We start from the raw sequence: 27,580 nt of genomic DNA, 5'->3' as shown, positions 1-27,580 counted from the left end.
ATTCTTCTGTGTACATATTTCTGAAGGTCCCTTACGTCCAAAGGTTTCTGACTCTGCTGGATGTTTTTACTGATTTCTGGTTTCCACTTCTGCCCCTCACCCCCCAAATTTTGCTTTGAAGTGTGTGAGTGGCATTGCTTCATAGCTCCTGCATCATTTTTCCCTTTGCTTTAGGGAAGAGAAGGGAGAGGTTTGAGCCTCAGTGCTAGGCAGAAGCAGATGTACTCAGTCTCCTCTGCTGGTCCCGTGCAGCTGCGTGCTGTGATGCTCTGAGACCCTGCGGGAAGGGCCCCGGATCGGACACGTGTGGAAAGGGGGAGGATGGAGCAAGGCGGGGGAATATATATCAGTGGATAGGCTTGTAACCCTGACTTGTGATTGCTCACAATGCTGGGATTTGCAAATATGCAATAGGTCTTGCCAACATCTTTTTTTTTTTCTTTTCCCCTCTGCTTTATTAACTCTTCTTCCCCTGGAAAAAAAAAATCATTAGTAAAAGAAAAATGGACTTCAATACTAGGCAGACAGAAGGACTGGGATGCTAACTTGACTGATGTTTTCTTTAGAGAAAAATGACAAATCACAGCTCTTAGCAAGTGTTCCTTGCTTTTTATTTTTTTCGCTTGAGTTTCTCTATCTGAGCCTGAAGATTTTGTTGCAGAAAGCATTCTGCCTCACCACAGAGCTATTGCTGCCATAGTTACTGAAAACTGCATTATGCTGTAGGAGCCGCCAGCCTCTGCATCAGCAGTGGAAGTGTTTGGGGAAGAGGGGAGGAGAATTGCACAATAGGATCCCGGAGAGCTGACGACAAAACAGGCTGGAAAAAATGTGGATTTACAGATGGTTCATTTAGCATGCATCATGCAAACTTTGTGGAGAGAAAAATGAGATGGAAAAACAATCCAGCAATATTGGTATAATATGATATTTTTTTTCTCAGTAATTTGTTATATTTATTTTAAGGTTGTTATCTTGCTGTTGTAATTTTAATTGCTATTTTAAAAGGTTTGCTTGGAGGAGGGGTAACTGTTGACACTTCTTGCTGCATTTGGTACACCTAGAAATCTGCATGCTTTTATGAAATTTTATGCAGGGTTGCTTTCTTCATATGCTTTATGCCAGAGTATACCGGTCCTGTGAAACCAAGATTTTATGTATGTCTCAATGTCTACAGAAACGAAGCTGTTCGTCTTACATTTGTCCCGAGGTTATGTTATTTCCTGCTATAACTGTATTGAACGCAGTTTGCTTTTATGGGAAGGAAGGAACATACGCAATAGCAGAAAGTGATCTATGTTTGATTCCTGTATCATAGGATTTCTGTATTTCAAATATTAATTTAATAGTACATCTTATTTAAGGCATTCTAGATGAAAGAAATGAGTGATTTTGTCCACCTATTTCAGAGTGACTATATTCTTATGTTAATTGAATTGATATTTGTTTTTAGTTTAATCATTCAAATATGTGCTATAAAAACTGTTCTTTACATTGCCTACTAGGTGATTTAGCCACTAGGTGTGTGTGAATGTGTTATTTTCTTTTGGGGGCCATTGTCACCTCCTTTTTGAGTTTAATTTGTGGTGGTATTTCTACAAAGTAGCAAGGATGTGTTGACATGACATAGCATGTTCAAAGGTAGAAAGGGAGCATTCTCAATTTATGTTCTTGGTTTCAGCAGTTTCTGCGAGAGACAGATCTGTACCCCAAACCAGTCAGTAAGCTCACAACCAGAGGGAAAAAATTCCATCTTGTACCATAATACCTGTATTATGTAAGCGGCTGTGCATCAGTTTTCATTATCTTTTTCTTCCACTTGAGAAAACCATCTTAAGAAGCGACTTTGTAAAAAGCTGTTGGATGTTCAGTCTCTGTATTCAGGTATTCAGAGTTGTCCCTACCACCCTGCCTGGCTGTTGTTTTGTACTATTAAAAATTAGGAGATGAGGCAAAGAGGCACTGAAATAGCAGCAGAACTGCCATTTGTATATATACCTTCAGCAGCAGTGGGACAATCCACCTACCTTTTATTACAGAAACTTCAGCCTTAGAGAGAGAATCGTTCCATCCAGCTACCTCACCAAAACATGGCAGTAATAATATGGTAATGGTTGCTGTGATGTGTTTCTTTTCCAAGATTTAAAGTGAAGTATGGCCGTGCCTCTGTACTCTTGGCTTGTATGGGATGTAGTCATAGTATGGAGCTGTCAGCAATAACATTAGTTTGGCCAGCATCTGCTCTATGTGCAAAAACACATGCCTGTTGGAAAGGATCTTACAGTTTCACGTCAGATCAGCAAAAAGCTATTACCCCATACATGAGGGAATACACTAGTGCTGCTGAGAACAGCAAACACCACACTTCTGTGTCCATTGTTTGCAATGCTTATTCCCTGATTCATTATAATGGCTGTGGGATGTTTTCCACATTGTTGGAAAGTATGGGAAGAGCTTGTTACTCTCTCCCACCTGTAAATAGGTGTTACCTAACTGCCCCCATGAGCATTTTGAGGTCTTACGATTGAAATGCAGCATTGAGTTTTCACGTACTTAGAAGTTCTGCTTTTCAATTTGTAAGCAGTTTGAATTATGATAGGATGACTGCAAGCCAAAACTCAGGTTAAGAACAGAAGGTGTTTTTGTAAAGGAAATTTTATGTAGTTTTAGTAAACAGATGCAGAACAAGAATTCTTTGTCTACTGTTTTGTTACCAAACTCCGCTTTTCAGCCTTATTGGCAACGACTTACTCTGTTTCCTCAATCTCATACAGGATGCTGCTGATAATGTTAAATGAATAGAAATCAGTTCTTCTAATACTCGGCTTTCTAATATTTGATAAGGTTAATGGATTCTCCTCACTTCTCTTGGATGAATGTATTCTGCCTCTTTCACGTGTGTCTCAGACTTAAGTGATTTCCCAAGGTCATGCAAATGTTCAGTAACAAATGTAGATTCAGATTTTTCAGCTGTCCTACCACCATAGGAATCAGAGCTTTTATATGTCAGCAAAAGAGGCTGAAGTCTACCCCATCATCAGCATTGTGCATAGACTTAACATGTACAATTGCTATTAAGGTTTATTACTTTTAATGTATTGGCAAGATCTGACATCAAGGCTCTCTTAGGATAAGTACTGCATAAGTATTCAAAGGCAGTCCTTGCCATGGAGACCTTGCAACCTAAGTGCATGAAAGCACAGAGGTGATGTAACTGCTCCAGAATCAGAGGGGTCTTGTGTCTCAGATCAGTAGTTAAGCTACTGATTTAGTAGTTTAGCTACTGCATATTTATTGGAAAATATAGAACATAACCTTGAATCCTCATTTGTGGAAAACCTCCCTCAGGGTTTTTATTAAAAACATGGGAGCTTTTTCTGAATTAAACTCTTCAGATTTCATTTTATATTCAAAAAGGGATGATTCTTTAGTTAACCAGGCCACCTTGAACCTCTAAGTTTGTTCCCCAGTGGTTGGTGTCAATAGAAACAACCGAACAGCTTGGGTATGGAACAGCCACAGGAGCCTTACAGTGCATCAGTAAAATGTCAGTTCAAACCTACTTCAGGTGAATAAGAAACTAGGGGTCCCAGTTCTGTTTCCTGGGCATCGATTACTGTTCATCCAAGAGAAACAAATACAAATCACAGACTGTTGGCTTCTTAGCAGTCAAGCCAAGGACAAATGGATCTTGGAGCTGCCTATTCTTGTGATTTGTTTCTGTAGGTCTCAAATACACACAAGCCATTTAGCAGATGGCAGTGACAAAGTTTGTACTTTGACTGCACCATGCAATAACAGATATGAATAGAAGATGCTCCTCTTCAGTTATTCTCACCAGCATTATGTATACATAAACATTAAAAAACAAGTTCTGTTTTCCTCAGGTGAGTGGAAAAGAGTCAGTAATATTTTAAATTATTGGGAATTTTAAGGCTTTGTGTAGTCAGGATTTCCTGCTGCTTCTTAAGAAAGTGAAAATGGATGTTACATCTAAAGGCGTTCCAGAAGACATGTAGGTTTTGGCTGCTTAATTGTTTCATCCGTTTTGCTGGCTAATCTAGCATACAGTCAAAGTTGTTGCTGTAGAAATGGCTGCTTCAAACAAATGCTTATGGTCCTAGATAGAGATTTCAAATAAATTCAAATGTAGCAAAGGGCAAATGCTCATCTGACCTTGTATTTGCAATGATTTTGTAAACAACGTGATATTTCCAAAGCATTCCCTTTGATACTATATTTTTCTTTTCTTTTGACCTTCAAGGACTCTTTAGAGTTTTTGACATCTTTGCTTTTTTTAAAAAAGCGTAATAAATTTATTTTAATACATCATTTAATACATTAGTAAGATATATTAACATATTTTTCCAGACTTAAATATTTAATTTTCTGATGTGTATATAATGTGGTGTTTAGAAACAAAATGTCAGGTAAAGATCATATATCTACTTCGTACATAACAAATCTTTAATGTTAAGAATTTCTGATGATGATGTACAGACAGGTAGAATGTATATTCCTTTCTTCCATAGGGTTACTAGATCTTGAATACTGTTGTGGGTTGTGCTAAGAATAGATACTATTTAGATAGTGTGTGTGTGTATAAATTTTTGGCAAACAGTCAGGAAACAAGCCTCTTGGAGGGACTGTAGAGTTTTTCACAGGTTAGTCACTTTCCTGATCACAGTCACGCTCCATGTATAGAAGTAGTAACCTAATGTAAAAGCTGCATCCAAGAGAGAATTGGATGATCGAGTTCTTTCCATGATACTTTCAGAGACTTTCACTGTAATCTCAGTAATTCCTGTAACCCTTTCGAGGTTGAAGATTTTTGATCTGTAAGAAGAGATAAAATGTTTTGCATTTCTTTAAAACTCTTTGAAGTACTCAGATGAGAAACATCCTATAATATTGGGTTATAAATTTATAAAACATTAACACCCCCTTCTCCCTCCAATTTCCTTTTTGGAAGATCTTCAACAAAATGACAAGTGACAATATTTTTTACATTCTTTTTGCCTTCTTTCTGCTGATGGAATTTTCTGCTTCACCATGTCAACTTTCAGGAATGCTGGCATTTCTGATACTTACAGGACTGTGGCCTGCTGTGACATGCATGTACTCAGCTACTTCACCATCATGAGTTTTTTGTGTAATGCACCCTTACTGAACAAAACAATCCCCTGAATGTTGTCTGTCTGTCTTTAGTAAGATGAATCGTTTCGTTACAGATTTTTTTTTTTTCTGGTTTAAATTCATTGTCGACATTTCTAACAGCAGAGAGATAGATGCTGTGCATGAAGAGTACCAGCAGAAACTGAGAGACCAGGAAGCTTTCCACAGAAAACAAATTCAACGGCAGCAACTCTATGTTGAGGATTTAAAGCAGCAGATCCTCAGAGGACAGATCAAAGCAGAGCGGGAACTAGAAAATGACCAAGCACTCATCAACCAGCAGATGCAAGAAAGTAGGTACCCGCCTCCTGCCCTCTCTCACTTCCCTTCCATTACTGAATTCTTTCATCCTCTTTATGTTTTTTTTTGTCTTAGTTATGCTTTGTGTTATGGGTGGAAGTTTATTTTTACAGCTTATTACTAGTTTTCTCCTATAATTGCCTTTCCCTTGAGAACAATTATCAAGCTTTGATTAACAGGACTAACAGGGCTCCTTTGCAGTGCACCAGCAGCACTAATTATCTTTGCAGGTCACTGCTGGGAGAGACAGCACCAACACGCTGCTCCTGCTGTGGCACTGAGCCTCTTGTCTCCCCAGCTGCTCCCCATCCTGCTTCCCTGCAGTTTTGCTCTGACTGTATCTGTAGTGCAACTCTCCCATGTGAGACTCATAGACTGAGTTTTCTATTGTATTTTACATTTTTCTTTTGATTTATCTGTGCTTCATCCATTGCATTGTACCGAGAGATTGAAATTGAGATGGCAGTGGTAGTTCATACTGTAAGTTTTCAAGGGAAACTGCTCTAACAACAGCATGACATAAGAACCAAGCAGTAGTTCTGAAAGAGCTGATGCTTGGAACTGCAACACGTGTTGGTTAAGGTGCTCTGTCTATGCATTTGTCGATGATCTCACCGGTAGCACAGTGCAGACCTTATTCATGTGCTTTTAGTGAAGGCCCATGGCATAGGACCATGCTTCAAACTGTGGTTACCTTGTGAGTTTTAAGCAGTGCACATCTGAGAAGTAGGTGGGACATTGAAGTTCACTTCATGCTTAGTTCTAAGCAGATGATTTTGAAACACATTATAATTAATAAAGCTTTATGGTGTTTTGTCTGCTTGCATTTTCCAGATGGAAGTGTAATGAAGTGATGAAGTTCTAGTTTTTGTTGAAATATTGATTAACTTCAACAGGAACTGTACAGTGATCAGTGTTATATTGCATATACATCCTATAGGCCAGATTCAGCAGAGATACTATTGTAGTCCTGAACTGAAAGTAATTGGATAAAATATTGGTGATACTGGTCTGGCACAAACTTCAGCTCTACGCTAACTATGCCATGAAAAGCATATTTGGAGAGGTGTTTGCTAGCATCAGTGGCTCCCATCCCCTAGAGATGCTGCTTTGCATGCAGATAATATTCAGCAAGGTTTTTCTGGGTGACTGCCTCTTAAAGATTTTGTAGACTGATTTGGCAACATTGTAAACCTTGAGAAGCTTTCGACCACTGAAAATAGGGTTGCTATTGTGTTCTTCTAGTTACCTTCAAATGAATAATTTGATCCAAGTTTCTTGATAAGGAACAACAAACACACCATTTCCATTTGGCAAGGCCTGCTATTGGTTCCTGGAAGAGGAATAATTTTTGAATTTTTTGAGGTTTCTCAGAGCCAAACTTATGCAGTCTGCCATCTTTCAATAACACCAACCATAAATAAGAGATTAAAAGGAAAATTGTGAAGATAGGAAGTAGGTAGACTTAGGGTATGTAGACAGTACAGTTTCTCCAAAATATCTTAATTTCTTGAATCTAGACTTGTTCTCTGCTCCAATCTAGTTTCACTGTTTATCTGTGTTCACACAAAGCTTAGCCAGACAGGCAGTTTTTGCCAGCCAAATACAATTCTTCACTTGGCAGCCCACCAAAGTTCTCTTGCCTTTTCTGCATTATCTTTTTCTCAGCTCCTGACAGAGGCAAGATTGTGAGTAGACATTAATTAGCATCTTAGGGCTTGCAGCTCTATTACAGGGACAATCTCATCTGCCAGATATTCTCCTTGGTAGAAATATCTACAGTGCAGAGGACAGATCTGGAAATCAAGAGTTGGGAAAACTGTTTTTTATGTAAAAGTTAAAGATGCTATTAAGAAAAAGATAACTAAAACTATGATTAAAATGCTCTCCTTTCATCCATAAAGGAACTGCACTTACCTGTAGAGTATCCATACTTCTACGCATGTACTGTGTGCATAGCTGCCAACATAAACTGAACAGGAGAATCACAGAGGTGGGGATCACTAATGAATTACATTTAACAAGATTGGTAGTCACCAAGCAAGTAATGCTTACAATGCTTATGCCTAATGATGACTACATTTTTTAAATTAGGGAAACTTCCACAGCCTGAAATTCCCCTCTTGCCACTCACCTGTCTTACAAAGAGCTACAGATAGCCCTCATTCACCATATCAAAGTTAAATACCTCTGATTTCCTAACCCCGTGAATGAGTAACTAAAGGTAGTTCTTCAGTAAGGGGCTGCAGATTGAAGATGAACCCATCCAAAAAAAAGTGTTGCTGCTAGGAAGATGGAAGTGCTTTGAAAAGCTTCTGTCCTTTGAGAAACGTCTACTTATGAAGGAATTTTACCTGTGATTTGTATGTTGCTTTTTCAGCTAAGGATTTTATTTTTTTGGTTAACTCTGTGCAGCTGATTATGTATATTTTCATACTAGCCTAAAAATGAACAAACTCTTAAAGAGAACATGCCTAAACACTGAAAAACCACTAAGCACTTCCCCTGCATGGAGTAAAGTGGTCTTGCTTCAAGAGTTAAAAACAAATCAACATGGTGTTCCGTCCTCTACTGCTTCCCCATTGACTGCAAAGATCAGGTTCTCTGAATGTTTAGAAAAGACAAAGAATTTAAACAGATATAAAATACTCTGTTATCAAATGAGGATAATCACTTGGTTTGTGAGAGAAGCATGTTTAGCATTTATGAAATATGGGGGACATCCATAAAAAGAGAGAATCTAACTCTCTTTATGGAGTAGACTGGTGATTTTATGAAAAACATGCATTGACTGGTGATATGTCTTTTTTGGATGTGTTCATCTTATAACTAAAGATTGCGTTGCCTTCACCCGTGTCCTTGCCACAGGAATTTTTCATTCATTTCAAGTACATTGCATGCTCATGTGCGAGATGTATGGGCTCCGATCAGGCATTTTTGCAAGTGCTTCTGAAGCAGCCGTAGTTGTTCCTGTGTTAACTTCTCTCACAGTGCACATATGTTCATTCCCTACGTAAAGCATTTGAACTTTAAGATGTGACTTCAGAGTAGTTAAGGCAAAAGTAGTAGTGTATTTCACATTATAAAAGCTGATCAAGTCATAGTTCACTCTGCAAATACCTACCTCATGTCTGAAAATTGTGCAGGAAGGAACTCGGGCACTGAAATATTTCCTCGGTATTTTAAGAAAAAAATGGAAATAATTGAGTGTAATCTTTGAGAAATTGACTATCTAAGTCTGTATCCTTTTGGAAAGTGTTAAACTTTTTGCTTACAAACAGTCTTATTCACCAGTTTCTTAGCTGTGTCAGCCAACCCCCCTGTTCATATCTTGCAGTATTAGTTGCTACCTGAGCGCTTATCCCAATGGGTTTTCTGTATAGTAATGATACATTTTTCTCTAAATGTCTTGTCAAGGCTTTGCTCTACCTACATAGGAATTCTGTTCTGAAATGGGCTCTCAGGGCCGATTAACTTAATGAATAATGTTTCTCCTATGATTTTTACTTTCTTTCAATCATTGTTTTGTTTACAGACCAGCAGTGGCTTATAAATGAGAATAACCGACTAGCTGCCCTTCAGCAACAACAGAGGGAGTTTGCAGTGCAAACAGAATCTGCACTGTATGCAGAGGCTGAGGTGCAGAGTAGCATTGGGCAGGAAATCTGCCCTTCCCTGCTACAGCAGAACAAGAAGAGACTGGTGCAACTGGAGCTCTTGCGAAGGTACTCCTTAAAAAAGGCAGAAAGAAACATTAGACGGAAAAAGGTCAAATTCCAGCTGGAAAGGATAGTCAAGAAGCAGAAATTATTGGAAGCCAAACAAAATCTAGAGCAGCTGGAAGCTAGCTGCTGGCTCAGTGAAGTGTGTGTGAAACAACCCCGAGTCCTAAACCAAAATATTGCAGTACAGGCCTCTCGGGATCACCCGTTACAAAAGAGGAGGAGGTCATTGGGTTCAAGTTCCTTGCAACACAGGCAGCATTCGTTCTGTAACCTCCATCTGCCCCAGGTACCCAGGTAAGTTAACATCTACAAATTCCTCTGCACTCTCAAAAATAATTTAAATTTAGGTATTTTCACTGGCCACCTGTAATCCAGAATGCCTTTCAATTTATTGATACAATCCTAAAACTCGTGATATCACTGAATATACTATACCGTATGCCACACTGGAGCTGTTTGTTCTTTTTCCTTAGATTTGTACAGTGCATTCCTGGCTTAGGTCTCTGACACAGTCTATCTCAGTGTTTTGTTTCTTTCCTCTCTCAAGCCTTTCTGCATTTTTTACCTCATTGTAAATGCTTTCCAGAACTGGCTTAATTTTTAGTTCTTACCTTGTTCAAATTGCTGTTAAATAATAATTTCTTCATTATTTTATTGTAATTAGAGTCCAAGTATTTCTTCTGAGCATTTTTATCATTAGGGTGATTCTGGCTTGGACTTTGAAGTTGGCTAGCCTTTCTCAAGCTAAATAAACATCTCTACACAATGCTAAAAATTGGGGTGACAGTGTCACTATCACAGCATGGTCCCAAAGGCAGGAATTAGCTTAACTCTGCTAAGTGACTTACTGTGACTTAAGAGCTATCCTTTATTTTTAACTAACATTTTCAGCTACTTTAGACTACAGAGACTAAATACCAAGCCATACAACATAGCATCAAGCTATTCATTTCCGTTGTAGAAATTATTTCAGGATATCTAGGGAACTGGACTATATGGTCACTGACAGAATATGCATTTTTTTAATTCTCTGCTAGAAACTGATTTTGAAAGGCATTGAGGTTCTTGCTTCATGTGCCATTACTCTTAAAATGCAAGGCGTTACTGATGTCGAAATGTAAAGTATGTTATTCAGGAAAGTATTGGGCTATATTTCTTATTTATTCCCACAGCTGTTTGTTGAAGGGGGAGACTATCTCAAAGTTATCTACCTCACCAAATACCGATCAATGCTGTGAAGGCAATGCATCTGAGAAGTTGTCATCTGTAGGATATCCTTTCAGAAAAGTTAAAGATGTTTCCAGGGATGATGACCTTAATGATGAAAAAGGTATCTCCTTTTTGGTACAGAAGCAGCTAACTGAAAAACAAAAAGCATCCTCATTTAGAAGTAAAAAAGGAGCAGAAAGGGACTCTAATGATTCAGCTATCATGCCTCATACCAGTAAAAATTATCAAAAAATGGAAAAGCTGGATGATAGCACAGGGCAAGCTGGATGTCAAAAACAGACTTCTAAGGACTCTTGTCCTGATCATTTTAAGGAGAAAGATGAGCCTCAAACCTTCATTACAGGGACAAGAATGACAAAAGCAAAGGTACCAGGAGATTTGAGTCAGCCTGCAAATAGCTATCTAGAACAAAACAGAGCTCAAGTATCCAATAAAAAGACTGGAATGGATATCAACGGGAAGCGCCGTAGTTCTTCTCCAGAAAATTTTGCTAAAGAAATGAAGAAAGAAGTAGTGTACGGAAACCTGCCATCATCACATCTAAACCAAACAGCCAAGAATCTGAAGAGAGAGCCAGCCTCAGCCTTTCATGAGAAATCGTCAGTGGAACAGCAGGAATTTCTGATGGTAGCAACATCAGTTGGAAATCTCACTAAGATGAACACACAGGCACCACTCTCTTACGCTGAAAAAAAATGGCACAGTGCTGAGCTGTTAAGTGCTGGAGTGTCCAAAACAGCCACAGATATGCTGGGGAACTGGCAAGAAGATGATGAAAATGAGATTTCTGATACTGACAGTTCCTATTCTGTAGATTCGCTCTCCTGTGCTTATGCAAAAGCTTTTGCTGAGAAACTGAAACAAGAAGATTTCAGCAGAAATAAATGTTTTGCCAACCCAGAAGATTCTGAGAGCGATGACAGTCAAATGTCACAAGACTCTTTGGTAGAAAAGGAAAATAAAGTCAAAATGCGAAATAAAAGCCAGTTTCACAAGTTAAAGGCCCCCCATCAGCCAGCTAGGCTTTACAAAAGCAGAACTGAACACCATCTTTCATCTTTGGTGACATCCTACGCATCACATAGGAGACTGGGAAGGGTCGAAAGAAGCTTTTCTCTGGACAGCTTGGGTGATGGAGAAGAAGTACCAGCAGAAGACCCAGTAGAAGAATCCAAATCTGATTCATCTGATGAAGTGCCAGCAGAGATTTTTTGGAAGTTACAAACTCCAACATCACCAACTATACGGACTGAGGAAGACTCTGAGCCCAAGATCTGCGATAGAGATACAGAAGGAACAAATTACGACCTGAAGTTGAGTAGTTCCTTCTATTTGGACACTAAATCACAGCCTGCTTCCAGTAATGCTTGCAAGCAGTTTCTGAAGGAGGCAACGGTCTCTTTTGTACAACAAGAAAGGTCACTCGATAGAAGACTATATTATGGTCTTCCTGTGGCTGCTCAGTCTTCCTGTGACTCAAAGGTTGAAATCGGTAGCCCCAGAATAACAGTACCTTCTTCCCATGAAAATCTGGAATTTCAAGATGCTCGTCTCTACTCTTTGAGCAAACCAAAGGGTTGGCTGAAGAAAGATGACCTAAAACAGTCAGCTGCTGAATTTTCTTTTGTTTCTGGCTCTAAGCAGATACACAGCATTACTCATTTATCGCATAGTATAAAGGAAATAAACTCAGCTTTCTCCTCTGACACATCAGAAATACCTTTACCTGAAACAACAACAGCTGCAAGCAGAGTTTCTGAGAATGGATCATTAAATAGGATTACTGAGGAATGGACAAATGCTAATGAAAATTCTCCCTTGGAATCTCAAGACGTAACATCCTCATTTGTTAGTTCAGTAGGACCAAGCTCTTCGTTTGTTTGCATTTCAGCAAAACCTGATTATTATGAACATTCAATGTCAAATCATCCTGAACAAGAACAACTGAATGAATTATCTACTTACAGGTCTACCACTGAATGCATACAAACATTCGGCTGTTTGGAAAGCACCTCCACTGCAGACTGCTTGTCACTGGTACCTGGAAAAGAAGAGGATTCTCTCCAGAGAATTCATCCAGAGCTGCCAAAAGATCACAATCTGGAAAAAGCACCTTTTATTTCTGTGTTGCCTGTGCATGTTTTGGAGCAGAGGAATGGCTGTGTAGATTCAGATTTAGAAGATGATTTCTTCAGAAATATTGAAAAAGATGACCTAGATGATGACTACAATAACTTGACAGAACCAAAGGTAACAGATTTGAACACTGGAAGTGCATCTGTCAATTCACCTGCTGCTGAATCTTACACAGGATTTGCTTATAACATGGCCTCAACACAAAGTTCTGCAGTAAAACAAGTTCAGTTTGGAAACCATGTGCAGCTTTTTCCAAGAAGGGAAATACCAACATGTTGTGATGAAGGTTTCTTTCTCAGAAACTTAACAAATCAGAACTGCTCTACAGGAAGCATTTATGAGCTTCAGGTATTGGCTAGACAAGGAGCAGAATCAGCTGTTACACTAGGTCTCCTCAGGTCTGGGGAGAGTAATTTGGAAACAATGCAAGATACAGATTATGAACAAATATCTGCAGAAGAAATAACCGTAGACACAGATTTTTCCTCAAAGAAGGTAACATATAAATGTAACCCTTTAGTTCTTGCTTACAGTGCAAGTTATGACCAATCTGCAACACCAGTAGAGTTGTCTCAAAAAGAGATGATCTGTATGGAAACAAGCACAGATAGCTTGGCAGAGATTGTGACAGAAGCACCTTCATTAAGAGATGATGAAGACTACGAACCAAAGGATCCAGAGTTGTCTTCATCAAATCATTACGAATTCAAAAGCAAACCTGTTCCAAAAAATTACTCCCCTGAATGTGTGCTAGCAGATGGTCCTGTAGGCTGCTTATCCCAACATATTTCAGAAAAGTCTACATTGTGCGCTGACAATATAAAAGCAGAAAGCAGTGAAAGCAATTCTCAGGCTGTAGTTCAGAAGGAGTTTGTACCCAAATACAAAAACCTAATGGTAAATGAAGCAAGTTATCTCACGGTGAACGTAAATGGGAAGGACACTGAGTCCTTCCCTGCTGCTGTTTGTGAGAGTACAAATAATTTGCTCCCAGAATCCAATTCAAGTGTATTTTACCAACCTTCATCAAAAGTTAATCTTTTTCAAAGTGCTTCTGAGACTGAAAATTGTGATAAATTATTGGAGCATGTCACAATAGTGAAAGGAGATTATGATGCTACGTCTAATTATACTATGGAAGTCAGTACCACAAAAAGTTGTTCTGACATAGATTCCAACTGCCTTTGTACCACATGTTCTTCAAAATCAACAGGGGAGAAGAACAGTATGTATAAGCTGACTGACATTTCTGTGGAATTTGATGCAACTATTCCATTGGAAACAAAAACAAAGAATAAATCTTTACTTGAATCAAGAGAAGAGAAAGAAGCCTGTTTTGAAAGTGATTGCCCGGAGGACATTTTACTTGTTGAAGATCATGTAAACTCAGAATTGGGAAGAGTATTTGAATACAACACAAATAAGTTGGCTACTGTTTCTCAAGAGGAGAGCATGTATATAAATAAAGAATACAAGTTTTTAAGAAACCCAGAAACTGATCCAGAAGAAGCTATAGTTCCTTATCAGAATACAAAAGCCAACACTGATGAAGAAGAGACAAAGTTGATGAATAGTGCAGTCAACTTAGAAAAAAACATGTTGGAAATTAAATCTGGACAGGTAGAAAGTTTACCTGAATACCCAGTACCCAAAGCCCAAAGTGTAACTGCAGATAGGAGTGCAGAGAATTTTACAAGCATCAGTCTATCTCAAAATCCAAATAAACTTATTGATATTGTAGCTTCTGAAGTTCAGTGTGAGGTTTATACAAACCTGTGCCTGACACATGAAGAGGCAGAGAAAGATGAATCACAGGTAGGTAGCACTGATGTGGAACACACTCAGGAATCAAAAGCACTCATGTGTTCTGATAGCTATGTTAAAACAAACAGCTTTTGCCCAAAAAAGGAAAGTGAGAAAATAGAAATTGCTGTTTATTCACCGGAGCTTTCTGTTTCTCCCCAAAACACTCCTTCAGCTGTGTGTTCCCACACAACAGATGTTACACAGGATATGTTAGGCTTCCTTGATGCCTGTGAAGGGCTTTTACAGAGAAACAGAACAATAGAAAATGTGTTTGATATGGAGGACGTAGCTGCAACAGGGCTAATCACAGGTAGGCAAGGAAATATTTTAGAAAAAAATGAAAACGAAAAGCAAGTAGAGTCTAGCAATTTAACTGAACATTTTATACCAAATTGCTTACCCCATGAAAACTTTGACCAGGAAAACAAGGTTAGTGAATGTGAAGTGACTGAGAGCGAAGAACAAATTATCATGACAAACACTGAGGGACCAATTATTATGAAGCAAGAAGACATATGTACAGACAAAAATGTTTTATTTCCTGAAGAGTCTCCAGCTTTGCATCAGGTGAATTGTGATAGAGATGACAAAGAAGAAATTTTAAATCAGTATGAGATCCCTGAAAGATACCTTACAGCTTCAGGACTAGAACAGAATATGCTGTCAGTAGATGATTCACAATACTGTGATCCTATTGAAATGAGTGAAGATCATGGCTCAGTGGACTCTGCTACAGATACAAGAAACACAGTGATGAAAGATATCAATGTATATGAATGTTCAGTTGATGATAGTATTAATATTGACAAATATACAATTGGGCAAGAATCTAAACGTCTCCACGTTAAAGAGGACAGCCACACGTATATGAGTTGCTCTGTGCAATATCCTGAGCATGGTACTTCAGAAAAATTGAATGAAAGTATCGTTAGAAAACATGAAATTTGTGGATTGGATTCCATAGGCTCCAGAGTTGTTGATGAGAAAGTGCATTTGATGAATCTAAATCAAATGGACAAAACAGACAGAGAAAGGCAGATGTTTTTGGAAAACACAGAGGAGGTAGAACTGATCATTTTACAAAACCTCAGTGAACTATTCCCTGAAAATAAAGACGGTTGCCATAATGACAGTAGACTAGATGAAATCTTAAGAGAAAGCCAGTGGGTGTCTACCAGCTTTTCTGGAAGCAATGAAGAAACCAGCAAGCAGCAAAATCCACCAGCAACACTGAAGTCTACTGAAAACATCCACAAAGATTCAGATAAAGACTCTCTGTGTCAGTCTGTAAATCAACTTTTCTATCTTGGAGTAAGTGATAATTCTCATGTTGTTCCAGATGTTCCCACTGCATCAGAAGGGCATACAAAACAGTCTAATAGCTGTGCTGGAACTGGAGTGGTTCTTCCTTACTATGAAACACTAGTGGAGAATGAAGTCTGTGTCAGTACTCCAGGTAAAACAGTCAACAAAGAGGGAGCTGACACATCTATTTCTGATAAAATTCAAAGTAGAAATGAAACTTTCCTGCAAAACAGGACCACGCTGGACAGACAGGAGGAAGAACCCTTTGTATTTAACAGTACACCTAATTCTGCACCTGGGCAACCTGTCAGTGAGAACAGCCCTTCTGTGCCCTATTGTGTGGGCGGTGATGAATCTGAAACTGTTGCACTTAAGCAAGGAGCAGAAGAAAATCCATTTTCCTTGGAAAAAATAGATTCGTCTGAAGACATAATTCAGGATATTAGCAACTCCCATGAAGAACCCAGTGTGGATTTAATGGTTAACAAAATATCAAAAGACTGCTTTAATTCCATAGAAGAACAATATCAAGAGGAAAAGGATACCATCATGCCTGATTCACTGCACTTGGATAATTCGAACCTGCTTTCTTCTTCAGAGAAAGAAGCGATGGAAGATGCAGGGGAAAAAGCAAAGCATTCTACACTGGAAATCTCTTCTCAAAAAACGTTTCACAATATTAACGTGACTGAGACAGAACTTCACTCAGGGAGTCTATCACAACGTGATGACAAGGAGAAATGCTTAAACACAAGTTGTAGTATAACAAGCAGTAAAAATGATAATGCAGGGTTTCCTGGTATATCTGGATATCAGCATGAGCCAAGAGGAAATGAGGGACACAGGACTTCAGAAGAGTGCTGTGTAGACTGTCCAGAGAGCCCCATTTCTGAGAACATTTCTACCCTTTCAGAAAGTCTGAACAAGTCTCTGTGGGAAAATCCACATTCTAATAAAGAGCTTCTAAATTACAAGAGCAACCCTCGTCTCACGCATAGCCCAGTATCATTTGCAGATTTTTTGTTTGACAGCAATGGAGACAAATGTAAAAATGATGCTGTTCTCCCTGAAGAAACAAAATACTTTGAAAGAGAATCAACTGATTTAAGCGTATCTGTAACTTTTCCTGATGTTTCTCAAAAAGGAGATGAAAGGAATAATAATTCTGCAGTAACAGAGGCCACAGATGCTCAGAATAAAAAAATCCCTGAAGAAGCTGTGGGAACAGATCAAAATGGGAAAATAATTCAAGGTTCTTTCCAGAATTGCAATGATACTAAAGAAAACAAAATGCACGAGTACTTAGAGCACTACAGTAACACTTCTAGTATGACTGTACCAGAATCAGGCATGCTTGCTTTTCAAAGCCTAGGGAAGATTGGCAGTAAAGAATTCAAGTGTCTTCCAACCTGCTTCGCAGAAGATGCTCCAACAGATAAACTGTTTCAAAGCTCTAAAAATGTCAGTGCTTTCAATACTTGTTTACTTGATGACTCAAAATCTCTAATATTTAGTCATCTTGAGGACTCGCTTCAGGACACCATTTTAACCGAGCAAGTATCCTCAGGTTCTGCAGATGTGCAGTCTGTGAAAGAAGATTTTCCCCAAACATGTGCAAAAGTTAATTACCCATCCTTAACAGCATTTTCAGAATGTTCTTCAGCTGCAGATATAGACCATGGTGTAACTGGCACGTGTGGTATTTCACATACCAGTATATTAAAACATCCTCCATTTGCTGTTTTACAAATGCAAGACACTCAGTCTGATAAGTCTGTGGTCTTTGATGAGCCAGTACATGCTTCAGGAAGTATTTTACTTTCTCTTGCAAAAGAAAACAGGCATTATCCAGTATCAGACACAGACTCTACTTTGTATGAAAATTCCACTGTAGATGTGGAACCTATATATGGAAGTAATTGTCAACAATTTGACAATGATAACAAAGTTGATCAGCACCACTGGGGTAAAGTTCTAGCACAGAAAGCTTGCACGGAACACACAAAGAAAGTTTCGGGTGATGCTGATTCTCTGTCATTACCATCATTACCTCTTTGGGATACTGGGAGGTCAATTCTGGTTAAAGAGGGACAAATGAGAAAAATACTTAATAGAAATGAGGAACAACTGCATTCAAGTACTGAGGCTGAACAATCTGTAGTGAAGAAAAAGCAAAGAAAAACAGTAAATAGAGAAGCTGAAAGGCAAACTAGGGTATCTTCAAATTCTACAAGTGAATTAATAGACCCACAAGATGGAACAGATACATATTTTCCAGGAGATGTTAACGTGGATCCTGAACACATGTGCGATTCATTTGGTCCAGCAAAGAGCAGAAGCAGTGATCCCAGACAACTGTATCACACTGTTTTAGGTTTTGAAAAAAGTCCTGCAGATCTGCAAGGCAATTGTCATTACGTGCCTACAGGTGGTGCTAATCCAGGTCAAACAAATACAGATGGTAGAAAACGGATTTTACTTTGCAAAAATAATGCAGATTCAAGTATTGATGCTGATGCAGACAGTTGTTCAACAACAGGAGATGATACAATGAAGAATGAGACTCTGAAATCAGAAAGACTCAAGTTTTCTTTAACGAATAATGAAACGAACCCCTTAAAATTTTTAACAGAAGACCATGATTTGCCTACACAAGAATCCAAATTGGTACAATTCAGGAGCAAAAGGTCATGGTCTACTACCCAGAATACAAACAGCTGTAAACAAAGTGAACAGAGACCTTATCTACAAAGTCATAGACTATCAGCCCCAGCTATTGCTGTGTTCTCTGATCTAGATTATACTTCTGAAGCTTCATCTAAGGTAGATCATTTGTTATATTCTGCATCTAAATCGTTACAAGATTTAAATATGAGTGTAGAGCCTCCATCACCAACTGAAGATGATCTTCACGGAATTGAAAGATTTTCAAAGCAGGAATCAAAGAACTTTCTGCAGGTTAAATCTAAACCCAGATTTCAGCAAAGAATGACACAGACTAAGAAGCTTGCAAACTGTGATCTAAAAAATGTACATTATGCAGCAAGAACCCAAAGCAGCCAGACTTTAAAAGACAGTACTGTTCATTCTCCATCTTTACTGCATACAGCTTACAGCTCTGTGGGTGCAGAAGAAAATACCCATTCAAAGAGCAGTTCTGTAGCTCAGTGTAGTGAAGGGAGAGTTGAAGAAGCTGGATACCAGCCAGGAACAGATAAGTCTTCACACGACAATAAAGATGCAATGCATTTTAATTCAAGTGATATCAACCCGTATATTCATCCATGGCAACAAGATGAATTGTGCAAGATTGGTTGGAAGCAGTATGTTTTTGGAAGTGCAAGTGATGTGTCTTGCAATCAAATGCCTTTAAACCTGGACAGTCGTAAAGTTACTAGATGTTCCAGTGTGGACAATGGATTGAATTCTCAGAATTCTCCTTTTCATTCTCATCTCAGTTCATATGCTACTGCGAAAGTTTTGTCGAGCACTTTAAGCAGCATTGAAGGTCTTCAAGGATGGGATGTCAGACAAGGCTTTGAATCTGCTTACTCAAGTGACAGTACCAAGCAGTATAGCAATGTATCCATTGAAACACTGAAAACTAATCCAGAAAATAACACTGCTGAATTTGTGAACCCTTCTGCGCATCCTGGTAACTCTGCAATGCAGGTTGATGAAATTGTGCTATTATATCCTTCTGAGTCAGAAAGGTCTTCCAAAAAATCACCAGGGATTACATGTGAGCAGGGAACACAAACAGTGGCTACAGCACGGTATAAAAGGCAGAGAAGACACCAGAGAAGCTACACAGATGTTTCTGCCAGAAAGCAGGAAACAAACAGAGATTTACTTCAGCAACATTCTTCTTGGACAAGTATGCAGAACCTGTCCATGCACCTGTCACAGCTTATCCAGAACACTTCTGAGCTGTTGGGAAACCTCTCCCAACAAAATATTATAGACAATGAACAAAATGCCAAAATAAGGCAAAGAAAAACTGAAGAAGGTGCAAAAGCTGCTAGATTGGATAGCTGCACTCAAACTACAGCAGATATAGGCACTCAAACTGAGATTTTGGAAGAACCTCAAAGCAAACATGAAGAAAAACAAGTGCAGGTAAAAATGGAAAATGAACTGAGGGCAGCTCGAGCAGTAAGCGGTGATTTGGAAGGAGTAGGTGCAGATGTAGGTAAGGTTCCCAAAAGGAAGGAGGAAACTCTTGCTCTTGGAGAAAGAGCACAAGAACAAACAGAGATGAGAAATCTGGACAATCCTGACTTCCATGACAGTCTTGACAGCATTTTAGAAGATTCCTTTATGCGTCTGCCTTTCTTACCCAGAGCCTCTACTCCGACCTTAGATTTTCAAAAAACATCATTAAACACACAGCAGAACGCTGCATTTGCTAGTACCAGAGTTTCATCTGTCACATCATCTTCACTGAGTTCAGGGAAAGATGATTCTTCATGCACTGTTGTTAGCAGCCCTACTAATAGCACCTTTCAATCTCCAGCATCTTATACTCAGGATAAAAGAAGTGTCAATGAACCGGAGGTTCCAGTAGAAAGAAAACTTCATTACAAAAATACGCTGTTAGTGGATAGGGCCTCCTCTCCTATTCTTACTCTTAGTGCTAGCCCCAAAAGCCAGAATGCTTTCAGTAAGCCTACCTGCTCTATTAAGGAACCTTTTGGATATTCCAGTGACACTTTAAGTCCCCTTCACAGTCAGAGAAAGAAAAGGTTGGGTCCGCAGTCTGGCACAGAACCTCACATGGACAATTTTTCACAGACTGAAACAGATAGCGAATCAAGCACTTTTAGAGACAGCAAGGGCGTAATAAACACATCTGGAGGTTTCTCAGATAAGAAAGCGCCCAAAAAGTTTTTAGGAAAGGATGGTTCAGAAGATGTGGAACAACAGCGTAGATACACTGTTGGCGCACACACTACAATTTGCGCAAAACGACTATATCACTCCAGTAGTATGTTAGAGGTCTCTGGCCATACAGAGGTTTTAACAGGTGATGTTAGAGACTGCAATCCGCTGGCACGTTCACTTCATTGCACATACATCACAGGGGGAGGAAGAGGTTCTTTAGGTGGAATTAGACATGAAAATTATGTTGGTAATTCTGATTCTGCATTGATTCACAACTACTCACCTCCAAAATCTGACTTACTTTTTCATCAAAAAAGTAGTGCCACGTGTTTAAGTAAGGCAAACATTAACGAGTCCTCAGAACCTCTGGTAGAAGCATCTTCTCTACAATTCCGTGACTTCTGGAAAAATGAAAGCAGCTGCCCTCTCCTCTCTGATGTGAGTGATGTGCAAACTTCCTTCCAAGATGACAACACAAGTTCTGTCACTGAAACTGAATGTGACACTGAAATTCCTGTGAACAAAAATACTTTTGTAAAGCCTTATAGGCCTCGGAGCTACAGTCTTCGTGACTTACCCATACACAATAAATTCAGCAACTGGTGTGGTGTGAAGGGCAGTCCTCCTCCTTCGTTACTCAGCCTGAGTGGCAGTGCCACTGACTTACAAAGTCAGGCAGAAACTAAGCCTGGAAGCAAACAAGCAACGGAAATAGAAGGGAAATCCCAACTTTGTGACAGCAGAAGCAGAGAGATTGAGAGGCTTCAGAGAGAACGTGCTCAGATTATGTCTGGCATACACTTGGATCTGCATCAGCATCCCCTTAGTGTGGAACTGACCGAAGCAAAGCTGAATTACGGCATTGGGGAAACAGACGCGCTGCTGAGGGTTCTGCAGAGTGGAACTGCAGATGACCTGATGGCCATTCCAGTAAAGCAACAACTTTATGAAAGGTAAATTACTTAGAGTTGTATTAAGTATTTTGAATTCACTTCGCGTACAACCTCATGCAGCATAAATAACACACAGTAAAGGGCACTTAATCACTTGGTCGCACTGAGTGAACTGTATGTGAAGAGATACAGTATTGCAATTATTTTATATATAGTTAAATAATGCATTTAAAATTTAGAGGTTACTTAAAGGAAACAGGGACAAGTATAAGAGTCAGTGTAATTCAAATCTAATGTCACCCCACTCTTAAAATTTCCAGTAGCTCTAAGAGTGATCATGCGTACCTGGTGACCATGCAAGTGCATCCTGTTTACGCATCTCATGCTTCTGTGAATAAATGTTGCTGTGTGAATATCCAAAACTAACATTTAAATACCCATAAATACACAAAATGAATTATGAAAAAAATAAGTTCCTAAATTGTGATTGGATTATAGAACTGTTTTGGAAATTGTAACTAAAAAAAACAGGAGGAGCTACGTTATTCTTCTTCCTCACGTTTCCTTTTCAGACATTACAAGCCCTAACCAAGACCTTTGTATGTATTTCTTACTGTTATAAAAGCAGTGGAGTTTTAGAACTTCTGCATCTCTTAGCATGTGACTGAAGGGGGTACTTGCAGGAGGAGTGTACCTTATTAGATTCCTATAATTCTTACATTACAAAGCTACCTAGTATTTAAGGCTTTAAAAAAACAACCAAACAGAAATTGTAACTTTGCAGGGTGCACTTTGTTACTCTGTGTTTCTCTGACAGACACATGAGGACTATTGAAACCCTGAGGAAGGAAAGAGAAAAAAGGCTGCAAAGATACCACAGAAGTCGAAGTCTGAGTCCTCAAAAACATTTCAGTCTGTTGCAAACACTGGATGGTAGTCACAGGGATCTAGAGCTCCCTAGCAGACGCCGAGAATATCTGCAGCAGCTGAGAAGAGATGTGGTGGAAAATACAAGGTAGGGCATTAGAAACCTCCCTTTTGACTTGATGAACGTTAACAGTGCTCGCAATGTGTGTGCACTGATGAGACTCCTGTGGCAGTTGTCTCAGGATACTCAGTTGTCTCTCAGGAGAAACACGTGCCATTATTCAAATATTAATTGAAATCTTCCATCAAGTTTATTTCAGTTTATAACAAGAACCTGATTAATGCATATAATATATAGGAAAGCCAAGGATTCGGTCTTGGCTCATTATATACTGTTATATCGTTATATTATGTGTGTTTTCTCCCACTTACCTATCCTTACAGAGTTCAAGAACCGAAAAGAAGAAGCATTCAGCACCCTTCAGAGATTGAACTGATGCTCAGAGACTATCAGAAGGCACGAGAGGAAACCAAAACTGAGATTGCACGAGCTAGGGACAAACTTCGGGAGAGAGCTGAGCAAGAAAAAAGACGTATAAGGGAGCAAATATTTTCTCAGTTACAGAAGGTGAGCATTACAGAGGAAATTTTTTCGCATTGTACACATCGATGCATGTTTTTTAAAGAAACTTCTGTGGTTCAGTAATTCTCCTGTTTGACATAACGCATAGAAAAGCCAAATAATTAAATGGAAATTTGTGCTTAAAAAAATCTTAGTAATACTGAATTGATGTACTGCTCATCCTTCTGAAGTACATCTTTCTGGAGCTGTTGTTTCTTGAGCACAATTTTTCTGCAAGAAACTTTTGTTTTCTCATTGGATCAAGCTTACAGAGTCATCCTTCTGGGCACATGCCCAGTCTTTGGAAAACTTTGAAAAGGTAAACTGAGTTTATTTCAGCATGTACTTAAACAGAAAGGACATAATTGTTGTTGGTGTTTTTTCTGTTTTTTTTTTTTCTCTTTTTAGACTGTTCTGTGTATGCATGTTTAACTTGTACTTTTATTTCTGCATTTTGTTACCCATCTTGCACAGTCTGTGTGTGTGAATTTTTCATTGTTATTCAAGGACAATACCTTGTTGGGAGGTACCTCTTCTGTCCAGTTACTGACTGTACTTTCATGCCTTAATCTTCGTCACTGCCTGAAAATGCAGCATTAGTCATAGCTGCAGACTTCCTCTCCTCGTATGTGCATATGTGGTGAACACTCATTTCATTGCTGTCCACCCTTTTAAGGCACCTAGAATTCAGGCATCACCAGTAGATGACTGGATCTTGCTATTTACTTATGACCAGATCTTACCTGCTTCCATATCTGTTGTATGAAACATCAAAGTACTTCAACTGAGTTGAAAAAACAAAACTTAAAACCACCCTTGAAAGTATAAATCTTCTTGCAGTTCGCAGTATTTTCTTATTAAGTAATTTGTTCTTCATCTCTTGGGCTGGCATTGACTGGTTGCATTGGTTGCAATAAAACCTTCAGTATTTATCAGCTACATTTGACCAGCATGTTATGCCAGGCAAAAAGTAATAAATGAGACTAAAAAAAAAGATCTTTTTTAAATATTCGTTTCCCCTTAAACATCGTAGAATTGGTTTGATAGCTTGGAATCTTGTAGCTGAAGAGCAATGTTAGAATTATCCAGATTTTCCTAGACTGGTGGGTTTTACAGGGTGGTTTGCTCTGTAGCTCATAAAATCTTACTGGTTCAAACGAGCCTGCTTGTTTAATACCTTCTGTATTAAGCAAAAAGCAACAGCCTTTGTCCTGTCAATACTCCTTGAAAGAAATCAGACTCCAGCTTATTCCTCTTTCATCTTTTAGTGCTGTTACTGATTTGACTAGGTGTTGTGCAAGGTAAGTTCGCGTAGTTTGATTTGTGACACTGTGACGTCTATTACAGGAAGAAGCAAGGCTGAAGACTCTCGCAAGTACAAGCACTTTATGTACAGAATCCAGCCTCAGCCTCTCCTCTGGCCCAACGTCTGGTTACAACAGTAGCAATACTGCTGCATATGCTGCCAGTAAACTCAGCAGCTGGGATGGACAGGTGAGAAAGAACTGCCTTGTGAAACTGATGTCTCCTAATGCTTCCACAGTAACAGAGAACAAAACCTTTTTTTCTGATGGGTCATATTCTGTCGCAGCTATCAAGCAGGGCAAGTTTGTGTCAGTAGTGCACAGACGGGTTACATGGGGTAGAGTATTACCACGTAATTGCCAGAGTACAGTGACTCTCTTATTTTTCTGAGATCTTTTTTTTTTTTGTTTAAATGTAAGAGCCAGTGTGTACTGTTGACATTAATGCCACTATCTGTCATGTTTTAGAAAGAAAGAGCATTTGCTTGTGGTAAACCAGAATCTGGTATTTTCACTGTGCCTCCCTCAATGAAGAAAGATGCACAGATTGATTTGAGAGTTTGTGTGTGTAAACATGAACTTGTAAAGTACTTTTTAGAGTAGGCTCCTATGCTAGCTTGTCACACTTGGTTTGCTAAACTTCCAGAGTCGAGCTACCCTTTCTTAACCTAGTGAAAGGCAAAGGAGTTATCCTATGATAAAGAGAAAATTCCAATCTTGTAAAGCAGGTTTGTTAGGAATATTCCACTTGCTGTGTAACATTTTATTTTTCCTGGTTCAAACCGAAAGCCCCCCTTTCTGCTCTTTCCTAAACCAGGTTTCTTCTGGAAATGCATTGCTTTCAAAAGATGCACGAGGTCGTTCAGCTGTTAGAAACAGTCAACTTTATATGTTAGAGCAACTAGAGAAGGATTCAATGTTGGGTAAGTAAATCATACATTTGCTTACGTTTGAGTTGTATCCCAAAACCAAATGATATTTGTTATTTATGTAAATCCAAATCTAATTTGATTCTAGTATTTTGAGGCTGTCTTTCTATTACCTGAATTCAGAAAAATACGGTCCACCAGTAGCTAGAGTTTGGAAAAGTAAATGGAGATTTGGTTCTTTTGTTGTTGTAACATAATTGTATAGGCTTTAGAGGGGGTGGGAGGAGAATTTCTTGAGCAAACCAAAAAAGCATGGGGCTAAGGCTGCAAAGAATATAGGACCATACATGCAAGTTGTTATTTTTATCCACAAAATTCATGTTGTTTATTCTTCTTTAGATTGTTAGCGTGTATGTGGTTAATAACTTTTAAAGTTGAGTGATGTAAAATATAACTGCAGTGTAATTACCAACACCCAGATTGTCAAGACCAATAATAATATTATCAGTCGTTCATCAGGATTGTGTGGATCAGTTGCAGTAACAGAGGGTTTAAATCCCTGTAAACTGCTTAATATTACACCTTCTGCACCGATTTAGTGATTGTTTTCTTCTTTATATTTTCCACTTATGACTTTTTATTTTGTCTCCTGCAGAAGCCAGCAGAATTCAGCCACCCCTTCCTTCTAGTAGCATCAGCTGTAGGTTCACCCATGGGTTAACTATTTCAGTCAGCTCCTCTTCAACAAAAGGATACCAAGATTTAGCCAAACATATCTTGGCCAATGCTACCACTGAGGTGAGTAAATAAGTACTTTTTGTATTTTCCTCTATCTCCTACTGGAAGTTGTACTGAAAGCGTTATTATTTTACACTCCCAGCAGCTACTTGTTAGGTACAGAGGGGGACAGTGATCAGTTTTAAATGTGGGGGAAGTTGAGGCAGGCTGCCGCAGTGGAAGAGCATTTCAGAAGAGACTGTTGCACGTTAGCTGAAATGTTTGAGTGAATCTGGTGAAAGTGCTGAACTGAGCTCTTCTAGTTCCCAAGGATTTGTACAGTGCAGGTTTTATATATATATCTGTGTGACCACGTATGACTGTGTAGCCAGAAGGAAAGCATACAAACTTCATGTTTCAGATCTGATAGAATCACTTGATTTGGAGATGTGTGCTACCCCACTCTCTGTTTTCTCACAGTAGCTTCGGCTAGTGTATTGGTTTAGGCTCACATAAATCCTCCTTCAGCAGAGAATATGAGATGCAAGTCAGGCTGGCTGTTAATACTCCCAAAGGATTACTAGCACTATAAAGCTAAGTATTTATTATAAAGCCAAATGAGTAGCTTGAGTAGAAGACAATGTATAATTTATACAACTTTATCTTACCTGTACATTTGTCATTGTTTTCTAAGGTAATGGCAGCATGCTCTCAGAACCTGAGGAATCTCTACACCTGCCAAGCAGCAGGTGGTTGGAAGTAAGTTTATGGCAGGTCTTTATAATGGGAGATTTTTAATGCAATTTACCCTTTTTTGTGCTAAGACTTTTCATTTGTGTTTGACAGATACCAGTGTACAGAAAAAGAGGTGCTGGTTTACTACAAAGTCTTCCCTTCGGCAACAAAGCATGGATTCTTGGGAGCAGGAGTGATAGAAAGACCTCTCCCGTCTGTGTGGGGACTAGTGAGAGATCCTGGCAAAAGGCATCTGTATGACAGAACCATCAACACAGCTCGAATACACAAGAAGGTAACCAGCCACATCCAGCTGGGTGAGTACCAACACAAACAACTGACCAGCACTATCATTAGGTACTTTCTCAGCTCAGACTGTCAGCCAGGAAGAAAGCTAGAGGCATCTTATTTCAAGTTTTCTGGTTTGAATAAATAATTTCAGTATGTAATAAGGGAACTTCCCTTTTGCAAGACCTGTTCCACATACAGCTTGTATTAAACAGATGCTGCAGCAGTACAGATAGAGGCAGTGGTTTGAAAGTCAGAAGATCAGAAGAATAAATCTTTAGGGGTTTGGAAAAGTAGTATCTTAATGACACATTGTTTATAGCATATTAACTAGAGCAGCTGCAACAAGGAGTTAAAATGCATTTGTACAGTTTAGGGGTTGGGGGAGGTTGTGACAAGTTAAAGTTGTCCAAGCCTAATTCCTCCTTTCTTTCTTTCTTGGATGCTTTTTCCACAGTATATTTAGTGACCGATACCTCACTGTGTTACCTAAAGCAACCCCGGGACTTCTGCTGCATCACTGTAGAAGCCAAAGAGGTAAAATGCATGTTTTCTCTGAGTAACTCTTCTAAACTCATGGTTCAAGGACAGAAGGAAGAGAAGTTAGTGCTGATAATTCCAGAAATGGCAGCGGAGGAAGAAAAGCTATGCTGATATGACACAAGTGAATTATGTATAAAATCCACTTGCAAGTGACAATCATGAAGCAAGCCCTATTAGGCAG

The 27,580-nt window shown here is 39.0% G+C and overlaps 1 protein-coding gene across 5 annotated transcripts in view; it reads left to right on the top strand.

Annotated features, from left to right (window-relative positions):
- The window catches only part of STARD9 (StAR related lipid transfer domain containing 9), a 106,131-nt gene that overhangs the window by 75,001 nt on the left and 3,550 nt on the right, over positions 1-27,580 (top strand). For 4 of the 5 annotated variants that reach the window (XM_048064883.2, XM_048064884.2, XM_048064886.2 and 1 more), the window contains 11 exons: positions 5,278-5,468; positions 9,011-9,494; positions 10,373-21,514; positions 22,272-22,469; positions 22,766-22,949; positions 24,291-24,437; positions 25,065-25,170; positions 25,772-25,914; positions 26,528-26,592; positions 26,680-26,885; positions 27,314-27,393. In XM_048064883.2, coding sequence (XP_047920840.2) covers positions 5,278-5,468; positions 9,011-9,494; positions 10,373-21,514; positions 22,272-22,469; positions 22,766-22,949; positions 24,291-24,437; positions 25,065-25,170; positions 25,772-25,914; positions 26,528-26,592; positions 26,680-26,885; positions 27,314-27,393 — 12,946 coding nt within the window. Of the gene's footprint in view, positions 1-5,277; positions 5,469-9,010; positions 9,495-10,372; positions 21,515-22,271; positions 22,470-22,765; positions 22,950-24,290; positions 24,438-25,064; positions 25,171-25,771; positions 25,915-26,316; positions 26,499-26,527; positions 26,593-26,679; positions 26,886-27,313; positions 27,394-27,580 lie in introns of those variants that run through there. The other variant, XM_048064887.2, reaches the window with a different exon arrangement.

This window comes from Anser cygnoides, chromosome 5 (assembly GCF_040182565.1).
Source record: "Anser cygnoides isolate HZ-2024a breed goose chromosome 5, Taihu_goose_T2T_genome, whole genome shotgun sequence".
Classification (NCBI taxonomy): domain Eukaryota; kingdom Metazoa; phylum Chordata; class Aves; order Anseriformes; family Anatidae; genus Anser; species Anser cygnoides.
The sequence above is the reverse complement of the archived record's forward strand: the minus strand, read 5'-3'. Positions and strand labels throughout refer to the sequence as shown.